This window comes from Thermobia domestica, chromosome 2, assembly GCF_964235325.1.
Source record: "Thermobia domestica chromosome 2, izTheDome1.hap1.1, whole genome shotgun sequence".
Classification (NCBI taxonomy): Eukaryota; Metazoa; Arthropoda; class Insecta; order Zygentoma; family Lepismatidae; genus Thermobia; species Thermobia domestica.
Genome location: NC_137455.1, coordinates 56,258,204 through 56,274,038, shown reverse-complemented (window position 1 = coordinate 56,274,038; position 15,835 = coordinate 56,258,204). Strand labels below are relative to the sequence as shown.

Below are 15,835 nucleotides of genomic sequence, written 5' to 3'. Positions count from 1 at the left end.
ACCAACAACAGATCCGCAACTGCCAAATGGATTGGTGTTCATTTGGTTCCACATTTCTCGGCAAAAATTTAAGAAGATTCTGCAAAAACGCATAAAAACTTCAGAAATTCCTCCTAAATCCATAGGCAAATACATAACAAATTTTAAAGCATTTTTTATGTCCCTCTACAAAGCAGTGGCGTCTATCGGCTAAAATGTCAGTGTGATAAAGTATATATATATAACGAAAAGGAAGATTTGTACTAGAATAATTTAGCACATCCGTACCTCGAAATCTCGTAGCCTGCAACAGTTATCTCGTCTGACAACGCATCTTAAAGAGTATTACCATAGCATCACAGATTCATGTTTAATAGAGGAAGCAACAACAGCAACGGGAAGAAAATTCAAAGAATCACATTACATCTATAAAGGGAAACTTATACTTAATTTGGATAGGGGAGAAGTAAATGTGATTTTTTGACAGAAGATTTGTGTTTTACATTTCTTAATCCTTTTAACCATTTTCTGCCTTTCCAAATTCTTCTTCATGTTTTTCAATCCTCTTTGAATTTTAAGTAAGCTGAAGAAAGAAGAAGTTTCTTCCGAAAGTGCTTCTTACATGTAGAACAAAACTCTGTTTTTTTTTTTCTGTGAGTATTAGCCTTTTTTGCTTGTTTCTTACTAAATATCATCACCGCTCGCAATATTGTGATACATTTGAAGAAAGATTTAAGAGGAAATTACTCTGTGCAACAAATTTAAACTTTTTTCTGTCCTTCAAATAAAATTGCGTGATTTTAACTACATGACAGGTGCTGAATTTATTGGTGGAATCCAAAATGTTCCACCACGTCACACTGCTGTTGGGCAGACCACAACACATTATACGAAATGTACATATTTACATATATTTACTATCTAATGTAGACTAGGATGGCGTATTATACAGTATGTTCGTAAAGTTGAGCAACCTAAACTTTGATTGCGTGTATCTTTAGATCTAAGAATGATAAAGATCTCAGACTTGAACAAAAATGTAAGCATGTTCTACGTAGATATTTTCGAGATCACGACTAATGCTGGAATTTGTACATTTTTGTGTAGTAACGAAAGGAATTACCGAAAGTGTAAAATAAAAAATGTGCAAAATGGAAAAAATCAATTAAGTTGCAGAAAACTGATTTCCTGTGGGGGAATTCCTGTGTATATGTGTAGTATGCATCAACATTTGTCAGTATGCATCAACATGTGACAAAGTTGATAAAGTGTTGACATGTAAAAAGGCTATTTAATGCAAGTCCGTAAAATGGGTGTTTTTTTGACAACAACGCGACCCCTGCCAACACTGTTGTCGTAAAATTACTGCAACAGGTGTGTTTTAGGTTAATTAATGATAAACAATGAGAGTTTGCACATAATTGACAACTTGAGTTTTTATACAAAAAATTGCAATATCGCAAATTTTTTGCATAAAAATTCGTTATCAATTATGTGCAAATTCTCGTTGTTTATCATTGACAATAAATGCCAACAACATGTCGAAATATCATTCCGTTATTATTATTATTATTATTATTATTATTATTATTATTATTATTATTATTATTATTATTATTATTATTATTATTGTCAGTAATATATACAAAGGGGGTTCTCAGTTTTAACCCTCTTTAATATAAAAATTATGAAAAATACACGTTTACCATTATATAAAACGATAATCATGCCTGTTTTGCTGCAAGGTTGCGAAACATGGTCGCTAACTTTGAGAGAAGAACATAAACTGAAAATATTTGAGAATACGATCCTGAACGAATATTCGGACCCAAAAGGAACGGGAATGGGGAATGGCGAAAACTTCATAACGAGGAATTGCATAATTTATACGGTTTACCAAACAATGTTAGGATCATCAAGTCTAGGAGGGTCAAGCAGGTGGGTAGGTCATGTAGCGAGAATGGAAGAAAGTAGGAGCACTTTCAAAGTTTTAACTGGGCATTCAATCGGAAAACGACCATTAGGGAGACCTAGGTGCAGATGGGAGGGCAATATTAAGATGGATCTTTCAGAAATAGGAATACAAAGTAGAAACTGGATCCAGTTGAATAAGGACAGAAGTCAGTGGAGAGATTTTGTGAATGCGGCATTGAACCTCCGGGTTCCGTAGGTCATAGAGTTAGATATATACATTTATCATGAGTATGAAATTCAAAAACAATTTATATTTCGTGAATATATGTATAAATTAATTTGTAGATATTTTACGTGTCTAAAGAAAACTTTAATATTTTCTGCGGCAGCACAGTCTTAAATCAATGAAAAATTAATTAAAAGTGTTTCGAAAACTTTGAGAAAATTGAGAAACAAATCTGAGAAATTGGTTAATTATTTCTATAGTACGTATATTAGAAGTATGTTAGTGTATTAGTATAATACTGTATTTCTATAGTGTATATTATTATAATATATTAGTAGTGAATTGCGTATAGAGGAATAAATCAAATATAACTTTTTTTATTTTGTTTCGTTTACAGACAGCAAATTCTGTAGTTCTTACAACCGTAGATCTTGTGAAACGAGAAAATGCATTTTACGCTGGACACAAAATAGATGGAAGGATTTTGTATCCTGCCACTGGATATGTAGTAAGACCAATAAATTAATATATATATATATATACTAGATAAAGATTTAAAATAACTTCTTAAGGTTATAAAGAAAAACATCTAACATTCATGTAAAAAAAAAAAGAAAAATAATGTATACCAATTTTAAACTTTAAATTCTGCAAATATATTATTCAAAATATTAAAAATACAGACACAACTCTGGATACGTCCAAAACATTTTTAAAATATCTTTCAAATTGATTTTGTGTTAAGAAGGCAATTATTTTTCACAAAATGAAGTTAAATCTTTGAGTTTAACGTCACACGATGATGCCTGTTAGCTTAAGGGAAACAGATAATTACGGCAAGCGAATGGTGATGGAAGAATTGATCGAATGAGAATATCGGAGGAAACGAGAGTACTCTCGAAAAAACTCATGAACAAGATTGTCCATCACAAACTTACTTGACCGAGGATCAAACTAGAGACCTAGAGACCACATGCACCAGAGATAAGTATACTACCACTGAGCCACAGTGCCTTCTATTTTTTAATAAAAGAGAATATATGTATTATAAATCCAAATGAAAAAATATATATGTATTATAATATTACTCCTTACAGTCACTAGCATGGAGTGGTTTGGCTCAAATGAGAGGTGAACCTATGACCATATTTCCAGTAGTTTTAGAGGATATTCGATTTCTCCGTGCAACCATAATTCCTCCTCAAGGTAAGATCACTTTATTACTTCAAGTTACTTCAAGGAAGAACAAATATTTATAACTAGCTCAAATACATCTTTATCCTTTAAAATATAAGCTTAATGAATAACAATTTCGAACATACGTAGTCCTCATGCTCTAGCTTAGGAGATTCATGAACGAAGTTTCCATGTTTTGGGTTTTTATTCCTCGTTTCACTCCGACGAGACTGAATTATAAGAGAACCTCACGAAATGCCAAGAAGGCACTGAAGAGTCAAATAGCTCATTAGATAGCCCTCATCATGCCGATTATCATATATTAAAAAAAAAAAAAAAAAAAAAAAACTTTTTTATCTGCGCATTTTTGAGAAAATTAACTTCAAGCCTTGCAACAATAACTTACAAACAAGGCAAAATAGAGCCATTCTGATATCTTTATATATATAAATGAAAGTGACTATGTTTGAAACTTCGTACCCCTTAGGCCACCTGACCGATCCCGATCAAATTTTCAACATAGATGATCTTCGGGCCTAGGATGCTTTTTATTATTTCACTTTGATTTAGGGGAGGAGGAGGGGAGATAAGATTCGGGACTGGGATGTTTTTATCATTTTACCTCCACGGGGAGGGGGAGATATTTATAAATGATCAAAAATGACCGATGTTAGTGTCGAATAGAGATGCAAAAAAGCCGGCTTTTTTGAATCGATGTTTTTTTTATATAAAAAACCGGCTTTTTGGGAAAAAAACGAGAATTTTGGAAATTTTGGCTTTTTTCATTTTCATGATTTTTCTATCTAAATAGCTTTCTTATAGTATATTCTATAGTTAGATAAGAATTCCATGACCTAAATGCCATATTTCGCTCTGAAATTCACCATCAAGATGAATGGAGCACATGTTTTACGAATTAAAGCTAACATGAAGAATGTAGTATTTGAGGGCAATTTTACAGGCTATTTAACTTTATTTTAACTTTTGAGTTATTGACATTTTTTCTTCTTCTCTAGATAATTTTAGTTTGTCATCCCTGTTTCATTGATAAGAGCTTAGTACTCTAGCTTCTAGCACAAAAGTTAAACTTAGGTTTTCTATATATCCGTCAAAGCATACGTTTTTCAATATGTCCGTCAATCCGTACTTCCACATTTCTGTTATACTGTAGTTGTGCAATGATATAGCAGTAATTTTCCGGATACAACCTTGAATACCAATTTATACAAATAATCAGTAGCAGATTTAGAAAAGTACTTTGGGAGGGGTTTCTGTGATTGTTTCGTTTTCTAAAAAGTCCTAATTTTATTTGGGAGATGCTTGAAGTTTATGAGTACAGGCATAACTAATATTTCGTTTCGTTTATGTGTTTATCAATACCAGTAATCTTCCGGATACAACCTTGAAGATCATTTTATACTGAGAATCAGTGGCGAATTTAGAAAAGTATATTGGAAGGGGGTTTTCTTACTAATGTTTAGTTTTTCTAAACATTCGTAATTTTTTATTTGACGGGAAGTTTATGAGTAAAGGCATAACTAATAGATATTTCGTTTGTTTTAGACATTCCGCAAATTTGGGGAACAGGCTTCAGTCCGAAAGACCGACCCTCTAACCTTTGCAAAACCGTCACTGCTGGTAATTAGTAATAATAACGATGTAAAAACAATAAGAAAGGAAGTCGGCTAACTCACAGTACACGCACTATTTCTACATTCACAGATGGAATGAAGGAAAGCTTTGTCAGAATGGTCGAATGCTGGGTTGAATCCCGGACTTCCCGATAGAAGCGCAAAAGCTAACCACTCAGTCATGTTTGTTGTGCAGTTGTATTTGGCTTAACTTAAATATATTCCGTAGTCCTTTTTTGAGGGGGGAGGGGGAGTTCCGTAATAATATGTTGAATCTCTCTTGTTAAAAATTCAGAAAACTTGATGATTGGGTAAACTGTGGTGGTGGTTATAAAAAATTTAACTGTAGAATTTCAAGAATATACAGAACCAAAAGTTCTAGATGTGCAGCCTTTGTGTATCATATAAATTTAAGTATTTCTCTTGTTTTATTTTAATTTTATATTGTTTCAAAAAGAGGGTATGAAATATTTTGAAGTAAAAATACTACATACAATTTTGCTAGTTATTTGTATATTTTTTTAAAAGAAGTTCTTACTTTTAGGGTTGGCTCGTTTACACCAGCTGTTTTTTTTAATAACTGGTTTAAACCAAAATAAATAAATAAATAAATAAATAAATAAAAAGAACGAAAAATGCGAATCGTGTGAACTTCATGGTGACGTTTCCACATGTCAAACCATCTGCATTAGTTTTATTTCCTTTTCACCTTTTAATCAAGGTGTCCCATGTGCAATTCTCGGTCGAACCACAACCCTTCTTTCATGTGTAAACGAAGTAGTGGTTCGGATGTCACTTTAAGCGAAAGTCTTCTCCTTGATAACCTCGGTACTACGTAAGGATGTTAAGCCTAAACATACGAAACGAAACCAAATTATATATTTCTGCATGCCTGACTGCCTGTTGTTTTATAAAGAAGCCAAGGTTGCTTAAATATATTGATAGAAATTGGCAAAATTTATCGATTGCCTACGTAGCTTCCAAGATTAGCTTGGATTGGACTTTCAATGATATCTACATACTAAATTTGTAATTTAACACTTCAGTTTTAGCGTACTGATTATGATACGTTGACCTTTAAATTTTACACGCAAAGCAATAACAGGATTTTCCCGTTATTGTTTTACATTTAAAATAATGACGGGATTTTCCCGATGGCTAGGGCGTGAGTTTCTCAATTTAAGAAATTTATTGACCGAACTTCTTTAAGCTTATGGGACCTGTTCCAGCATAACCCCGTTGTTGCATAATAACACCAAGGCAAGACAAACTTATTTCTGTGAATATGTAATATAAATACATAAAGCAAAATATCTAAATCAAAAAACCTGGTTTAAACCCAAAAAAAACCTGGTTTAAACTCCCCTCCCAAAAACGGGTTTTTTGGCATTTTCAGAAACAACCATGGTTCTTGCCAACTCTGCTTACTTTCGTATATAGGAGGTTAAATTTTTTTGTTATATACATTGATTAATCCTTTGGAATTCATAATGTAAAAATGGTGAAGTAAAATTGTTTGAAATCTCTTTTCGAAATTCATGGTTTATTTTCGAGGTTTTATATTATTATCGGCATCAACCACTAATTAAATGACTTTTTGTGTTATAGAGAAGCGATACAAAGTCTGCTTTATCAATTTAAAGCAGAATTTTGAAAAAAGCCCAAAATTTCCCAAGCAAAAAAGCGAAGCAGAAAAAACCGAGGTTTTTTTTTTTCAAAAAAGCCGGGTTTTTTTCCGAGCCCTTGCATCTCTAGTGTCGAATCCATAGTTTTAGGGGTTACTGAGACGAACAATGACACTTCCGATGCTGTTTAAATCCAAATTCACCTTTTTATTTTCAAAATGATACGTATTCTTCATATGCGAAGAACGGGTATTCTGGTAGTTCTGCTAGTATGTATAATAGAAATCTTCAATAAGACCTTAATTAACCACCACAATTGGACTGATTTACAGCAAGTGACTTCAGAAAAAAATGCTTTCAAACTTTGCTACTTAAAATTATAAGATATACAGGTTGTTTCAAAACAACACCGACAACGTTTGGGAGGTGATTCCTGACACCATGATAAGACAAAAGTATATACTAACCTGGGTGCACAAATGCTTCTTTTCGGAGTTATAGGCTTCCAAAAACATGAAAAAAAATAAATATAAAGGTCCGTAGCTCCAAAAATATTTGACCTACCGTACTCGGGTCATGACTTCACTTAGTAAACAATATGTGCGCTATCTAAAAATACTTGTTTCAGAATCCCAAGTTACTCACGTAACAATTTTTGTAGAGGGAGTTTGGCTACGGGCATATAATCTGAAGTACACACCAACTACCTCTATAAAAGTTGTGGCTGAAGTACCGCAAGATTCTGAAACTTGGATATTTGGATAGGGCAAATACTAGTTTCTAAGTGAAGTCTTGACCCGACTGCGGTAGATCTTATAGTTTTGGAGCTTTGGACCTTTAAATTTCATTTTTTCATGTTTTCGAAAGGAAGCATTTGTGCACCCAGATTGGTGTATAGTTTTTGTCTTATCTTGGTCTCAGGAATCACCTCCCAAACGTTGTCGGTGTTGTTTTGAAACATCCTGTATACTTACAAAAGTTATTTATATTGAATTATATACAATTAGGAGTGTCAGTTTTTGGATCTGGTCTCTGTGCCTGCCGGCGCGCAGAAACACAGTGAATAACAACGTAAAATCCAAAGCGTCAGTCCAAACCTGTTTTTTCTATGCCTGAGTGGACTCGTAAAACGGTGGGAAAAAATAATGTAATTAGGACACAGAGAATGTCAGCTTCGTCCATCCTGCAAGCCTAACTTGTACTGAAAACGGTAAAGGAAGGACATATTTTATATATGTTCAGAATGATTCTATTTGGTCTAATTTGTGAAATATCATTGCAATCTTTGTAGTTGTTTTTCTAGAGAATGTATTGTAATTTTTAAATATATATATATATATATATATATATATATATATATATATATATATATATATATATATATATATATATATATATATATATATATATATATATATATATGATAGTCAGTGTGATCAGTGTATCTAATAAGCTAATTGGCTTTTTGGTATCTTTTTGGCATCTCGTGAGGTTTCCGTCTGAGATAGATTTCGGAAAGTCGAAATCACCTTGTCGCACTCCAAGTCAGTAGATTCATACATTACAGGATAGTTATTAGACAAATATGTTATGGTTTCTGGAATTGAAGACTTTTGGGCAAAAACAGGTTGTCTAAAAAATGAAAATGTAAAGGAGGTAGCATCCCAACGATTTCCACTCATCTGATTTTCTTCAAACTTGGCACATATATAGTAAACCGAAAATAAATCGAAACGTACTTTTTGTTTCTTTCGGAAAAGAGGTTAAGGGGGGCAAAGGCCCCTTTTCAAAAATGGGCCCTCCTGATTAAAAGGGACAATTTAAAGAAACGAAACTCTGCCGATGCAAAGATGACTTCAAAGTAGGAAATATGGATTTTGCGGTTTTTGTGAGAAAAGGGTTGAAGGGGTTATGGCCCTTTTCGAAAGGACAAAGGACCCCGCACAATCCTTATACTATGGAAATTGGATTTCGGTGGAATTGCTTAAAACCATGTTATGTTGTAGATAAGGTGTTCCTGAGAAAAAGTCTCAATGAGCACAGCCACAAATCACTGACCTTTTTTCCATTACAGGGCCACTTTTTTTTAAAAAAAAACAGACGAAGATAACGATATTCTGGATTTTGGTAAAAATGACTGAGACTGTGATATGTTGTAGATATTGCGATCCTGAGAAAAAATCTTCTTAATACGGATAACCACCAATCACTGATCGTTTGACCACTACAGGGCCAGTTTTTTGAAAGAAGCCGAAGATAGTGATATTCTAGATTTCGATGAAAATGACAGACTGTGATATGTTGTAGATGTTCTGATGCTGAGAAAAAGTTTCAACAGCCTCAATCACAAATCACTGACCGTTTGGCCACTACAGAGCCACTTTTTTGAAAACAGCCCAAGATAACGATGTTCTGGATTCCGGTAAAAATGACTAAAACTGTTATATGTTGTAGATATTGTGATCCTGAGAAAAAGTCTTAATGGGAATAACCACCTATCACTGACCGTTTGGCCACTAGGAGGCAACCTTTTTGAAAGTAACAGAAGATAGTGATGTTCTGCATTTCGGTGAAAATGACTGAAACCGTGATATTTTGTAGATATTGCCATTCTGAGAAAAAGACTCAATGGACATAACCACAAATCACTAATCGTTTGGTCACTACCGGGCTACTTTCTTGATAACAGCCGAGTATAACGATGTTCTGGATTTTAGTATGTTGAAGATCTTCTCATCGTGAGAAAAAGTCTTAATAGACACAACCATCGAATTATGATTGTTTGGTCACTACAGGTCCAGGTTTTTTAAAACAGCCGGGTATAACGATATTTTTGATTTCGGTGTAAATGAATGAAACTGTGATATGTTGTAGATGTTGTGACTCTGAGAAAAATTGTCTAGCGCTTTCCAAGGTTTTCCTTTGTCCTGCAAGATGAACATCTGAATGTTGTCTGCTTAAATGATGTTGGCCGCTGCTCTTCCCTTCCATTTTCCCGGTTGTGGGATCGGACTTTTCAGGGTTTCATACAATTTTACCAAAATTCCGGAGTATCCTTACCTTCTGCTGTTTTTAAAAATGTGGCCCCGTAGTTGCCAAATGGTTACTGATTGGTTGTTGTGTCCATTGAGATCTTTTCTCAGGATCACATCATCTACAACATATCACAGTTTCAAGCAATTTCACCGAAGTCCAGAAAAACGTTACCTCTTGTTCGGTTTAAAAGAGTGGCCAAACGTTCAGTGATGGATGGTTGTGATTCTTCAGACTTTTTCTCAAGATCAGAATATCTACAACATATAACGGTTTTAAGCAATTCCACCGAAATCCAGAATAACGTTACCTTCTGCTGTTTTCAAAACTGTGGCCCTGTAGTGGCCGAACGGTCAGTGATTGGTGGTTGTGCCTGTTGAGACTTTTTCTAAGGATCAGAACATCTATAACATATCACAGTTTCAGTCATTTTCATTGAAATCTAGAATATCACTATCTTCGCTGTTTTCAAAAAAGTGGCCCTGTAGTGGCCAAACAGTCAGTGACTTGTGGTTGTGCTCATTGAGACTTTTTCTCAAGAACACCATATCTACAACATAACATGGTTTTAAGGAATGCCACCGAAATCCAATTTCCATAAGGATTGTGCGGGGTTCTTTGTCATTTCGAAGGAAGCCATAGCCTCTGCAACCCTTTTCTCGCAAAAACCACAAAACCCGTATTTCCTACTTTGAAGTCATCTTTGCATCGGCAGAGTTTCGTTTCTTTAAATTGGCTCTTTTAATCAAGGGGGGCCTTTTTTGAAAATGGGGCCTTTACCCCCTTAACCTATTTTCCGAAAGAAACAAAAAAATACGTGTCGATTTATTTTCGGTCTAGTATATATGTGCTAAGTTTGGAGAAAATCGGACGACGAGAAACCCTTGTGAAGCTACCTCCTTTACATTTTCATTTTTTGGACTTAACCTGTTTTTGCCCCAAAGTCTTCAATTATTTTCCCATAGTCACTCTAAATGTTTTCTAATAATAATAATAATAATAATAATAATAATAATAATAATAATAATAATAATAATAATAATAATAATAATAATAATAATAATAATAATAATAATAATATAATGTTTATTAGGCAGCAAACAGCATACATAGCCGCATTTGCGCCCAGACAAATAACACATGCAATCATACATATACAACAAAGTGTTAAATTGTATTTGAGCTCCTTCGATGCTAAACGGTTAGCGTACGCGCCTTTGAGAGACCCGGATTCGATTCCCAGCAGGAGCTCATGTGGTTCGGATTCCACGTTAATCAGTATATCCCGTCTCATATGGTCTCGCTGCTGAAAGGGACGTTAAACTCAAAATCACCTCAGCTCTTAGGTTATATTTGACAGCAGACCAAGTTCACTAGCAATACAACTTATACATACTGTCGATATCGTAAAAAAATAAACATAAAAAATTTTAAAGTATTACATTCTGATATAAAATATGACATATAAATAAAAGCTCCTAACTAAGATAAAAAAAGTACAGTATCCACAAAATAAAATCTTAAACCTAGAAGAAGAAGAAAAGACGAAAGGAGATAAAAGAAAATAGATTGTTAAATTTACGAACTTATCAATACTTACAAGGAAAAGCTTCCAAATGGCACTTCACTAAATTAAATAAGTAAAATAAAAGTCCTTCGGAAATTTCATAAATTCTGAACTAACTTTAACAAATTTAGTCTGAAAAAGAGCAAAAAATTAATTTGCAATATCAACTTTTATATATATTCGTAACATTCATAACGTTCGAAACATTCGTAACAAAAGGAACAAAATTTCTAGTGTTGCAGTAAGGAGTTCTTATGGAAACTAAGTCATCAATCAAGAAACCTTCGTGAAGAATTATGGAAAAGAAATTGAGATCGAAATTATGTAGCCTATCTGTTAAGAATAATATGTGGAGTTCTTTGGATAGACAAGACAAACTCATATCTTTGAAATCTTTGAACTTCCATCGTAACCAGCCTAGGAAGTAATAATAATAATAATAATAATAATAATAATAATAATAATAATAATAATAATAATAATAATAATAATAATAATAATAATAATAATAATAATAATAATGACTCTGTGGCATTTGGTCAATGTATAATATTTCCAGAAATTGGTCACTTTGAATTACCTACTTACATGAATGTGCATTTGTTTGTTTAATAGAAGTATGTAATACGTTTGAACATAAAAAAAATAAGGTGTAGTTGTGAAGTACTACTATTTTAATTTAGTAAAATTAACTCACCTGTCAATGTATATTTCTCAAAACTTCAAATGTTTGAGATATTAAGTTTGACCAGTTATCACCAAATTAGCAAAGTATTCCGATTTTTAGAATGTAATATCAATAACGCCTGCAAAATATCCAGCACGTGCTGTTTGTAGTTTTCTAGGAGAATTGCTTACGTGGGAGAGAAACGGAAAATAAATTGTTTGAATACTAAATACAACTCCTTAGAACTTGTGATGTTCCGGTATATTGACCGATTAATCAATAATTAAACTAACTTCAACACTTATGGAACCCGGAGGTTCAACGCCGCATTCATAAAAGCTCTCCACTGATCTCTATCCTTAGCTAACTGGATCCAGTTTGTACTTTGTATTCCTATTTCTGCAAGATCCATCTTAATATTGTCCTCCCATCTACGTCTAGGTCTTCCTAATCGTCGTTTTCCGATTGGTCTTCCAGTTAAGACTTTGATAGCGTTCCTACTTTTTTTCATCCTGGCTACATGACCTGCCCACCTGAGCCTCCTAGACTTGATGACCATAACAATGTTTGGTAAACCGTACGAATTATATAGTTCCTCGTTATGAAGTTTCCGCCATTCCCCATTCCCATTCCCGTTCCCGTTCCCGTTCCTTTTGGGTCCGAATATTTGTTTTAGGAACTTGTTTTCAAATACTTTCAGTCTACGTTCTTCCCTTAAAGTAAACGACCATGTATCGCAACCATACAGAACAACAGGTATGATTTAGGGATGGGCAAAACCGGTTTTTATAAAACCGGAAACCGGTTTCTAGAAAAACCTAAAACCGAAAAACCGACATTTCGGTTTTCTACAAAACCGGTTCGTTTTTATCGAAACCGGTTTATTTTTCAACGAAACCGGTTCGGTTTTCTTCAAAACTTGTTTAGTTTTTTTTCAAAACCGGTTCGGTTTTCACCCGAAAACTTTTGGAAAACACACAAAACTATTTATGTGGAAACGGAATCGGTTTCCGGAGAACAACGAAACACTATTCGGTCAGAAATAGGACAAATTTAAAAAAAAAAACGGAACCGGTTTTGAAGAAAACCGAGACCGGTTTTTGTATCCACCACTAGTATGATTATCGTTGTATATATTTTAAGCTTCAAATTCCTCGACAGAATTCATGACGATAAGAGATTTTGAAATGAATAATCACACGAATTCCCTGATTTTAGTCGACATTTAATTTCTTCATGAATATGGTTTTCGTCTGTTAATATTGATCCTAGATATTTGAAAATATCCACTTTATCAAAAGTATTATTTGATATTTTAACACATCCTGGTTAATCAATATTTTGAAATATTCATATAGAAAAGTCGTAACGATAGACATTTATGTATTTTTATGGCTCCGCTCCCCAGACCCCCGAATCAGCTCGGCCTACAGCCTCGCATTTCTTATCTATCGACCTTTGCATCAACAGTGAATTTCGTGAACTTGCTCTTCATATTTCCTGAATCTGCCCATCCGGGGTCTTCGCTCTCCACACACTGTCTTTGCTCGGCCTACGGCCTCGCACCTTTTGAACCCACAATGGTATAGTTTCTTTTCCTATTTCTACTATCCTAAGAAAACACCCATTTAAATAGCATAGGAATTTCTTCATCCCCCTTTAGACCCCTAAGAAAAAGAAAAATATTCACTTTTGGCAACTTTCCTCTCGATTAGTCCTGAAAGGCTACAATCATGCCAAATTTCATCGTTCTAATCCTACCGGAAGTGCCTAAACAGTTTGGCGTGTAGAAGACGTCCCATATAAATAACATGGGAAAGATTTTTTAGTTCCCCATAAAATCACTCTATTGTGGGAAATTTTTATTTCTGATGATTTACTTAGATAACGTTAACGAAAACGTACAAGCATACTGAATTTCAAGTTTTTATTCCAATTCTAAGTACCTAAAACATGAGGTTGTAGGTCTAAAAAAAAAAAAAAGGCCCATTTAAATAATATGGGGAAATTCTACATCCCCTCTTTAGACCCCCTAAAAATTAAAAATATTCACTTTTGGCAATTTTTCTGTGGGTTTGTCCCGAAAAACTACAATCATGCCAAATTTAATCATTGTAGCCCTATAGGAAGTGCTCAATAATTTATGTCAGCTCATGTAGTTTTATATATAATTAAGATTAAGGTCAGATATTTGATTTTATCCTAAAACCAAGGAATTTAAAAGCGGTATTCATTCTGTGAACTGTTACTGTAATTGTTATACATCGAGTATTTTATGTTCAACAGGTAGTGTAAGTCTCCTCACCCTAGTGTCGAGCAACGGAGAATTTGAAATTACTGATAATGGAACATGCGTGGTAACCGGGAAAATCCGGGTTGCAAGTACAGTTGAGAAGGAGTTGTCCAATCTGCAACCTCACAACATTTCCAAAGAATCGATGAAAGTCAATACCAAAGATATTTACAAGGAACTTCGCATACGAGGCTATAATTACAGTGGTCCGTTCAAAGGAATTATGGAAGCTGATGTAGAGGGTAAGTACTGCTATCGCTGCACTGACACTGTTTCATTTATCATTATAATTTAGCAGCTCGTGGGAAAGATAATGGTAAGCACCATCTTCATCGAAATTTAGTTAATAGGTGGAATTGGATCACAGAACAGTATGTAGGTAATTGATGTTCTGAAATGTACCTCCAGACGACAAACAAAGCTTGCTTGGTATGTGGCAACAATGCATTGCAACGAACTGTAAAAGTTTCTTTTACAATTAACTCAACAGTTAAAAAAAACGTTAGTTAACATTATCTTACTCCGATCCGTTCATTTGTCATTAACTTTCAGCCTGTACAGATCATGATAACCTCTGCTACGTCTTTTTCATAATTGTATGAATAACTAATAATTCTTATTAACAAAAAGTTATTTACAAATACCTGTGTATTTTATTATCTAAAACCATCTTATTGTAATATACAATTATTTTAAATTATATTGTAATATGTATTTTCGTAGTGATGTAACGTAAAATCTATTTCTAATGCCACGACTGCTTTCTAAAATTGAAGTTTTTATTTCCTAACCCTTTAATTGGCAAGCATTGATAGCATTACCATTAAAATATTTAATTTGCTTTTATGGTTGAACTATGTCTTCCTTATCATAATTTCGTAACTTTTAAAGTATTTTTGTACTTTGGTTACAAAATACAGGGTGTTTATTTCAAAGCAACATTGCCATAAAATAGGTCTTGTGTGTAGCTACTGAGCAGCAATACCCTATTATGGTAAAATATCATAAGAATACTCTCAGTAATTAGCAACAGTTCCGTTAAAATATTTTCCTACAGAGCAAGAAACCACAAATAGAAAAACAGAAAAAGAACTTCCGTGGAGCGTAGGAGATAAAGCTTCTACAATACTAAATTTGACTGTCCCCTGTTGACAAAGATTAAAAGTACCTAAAGAAGTGACCCACAAATCATGTATATGAATATTGTATGGAAGCAATATGCCAATTAAATGATCCCTAAAGTTATAATTCTTGCGGGTAACGCAACAGAATGCGATGTTGCTTGAGAGCAACAATGCCAAATAAAGGGATAAACAAAATACCAAAAATAAATATCTGTATTCATTTCATACTTTTCAAAGTTCCCTTACGGAGAAGAACTTGACAATCTTATCAATATTAGGAACACAACTATAGAATCTTTGGAAGAAAAATAGAATTTCAGTTTCAGTTTCTATTTGAACCTTAAAACAGTTTACATTTCATTCAGTGCCCCGATAGCTCAGTTCAAATTGATATTGTATTAATTTCAAGAGCCCTCATAGCTATCTCTTTTTCTCCCGTTTTTGTTTTACAATAGACCAAATGCCATATACTGTCTCTATACCATTGAAATTATACAACAGTAGTATGAAACCAGGAACAAAAATTTGCTAGTAGCCTTATTTCAGTTTATTTTCAGAAGTAGTTAAATGTTTTCCTTCTCGTTTTTGTATGTTTATTTT

General features: G+C 33.7%; 1 protein-coding gene across 1 annotated transcript in view; it reads left to right on the top strand.

Annotated features, from left to right (window-relative positions):
- Positions 1 to 15,835, top strand: part of LOC145679014 (fatty acid synthase-like) — a 177,654-nt gene that overhangs the window by 101,918 nt on the left and 59,901 nt on the right. The window contains exons 14-16 of the mRNA XM_081749614.1: positions 2,517 to 2,627; positions 3,217 to 3,325; positions 14,105 to 14,353. Coding sequence (XP_081605740.1) covers positions 2,517 to 2,627; positions 3,217 to 3,325; positions 14,105 to 14,353 — 469 coding nt within the window. The remainder of the gene's footprint in view (positions 1 to 2,516; positions 2,628 to 3,216; positions 3,326 to 14,104; positions 14,354 to 15,835) is intronic.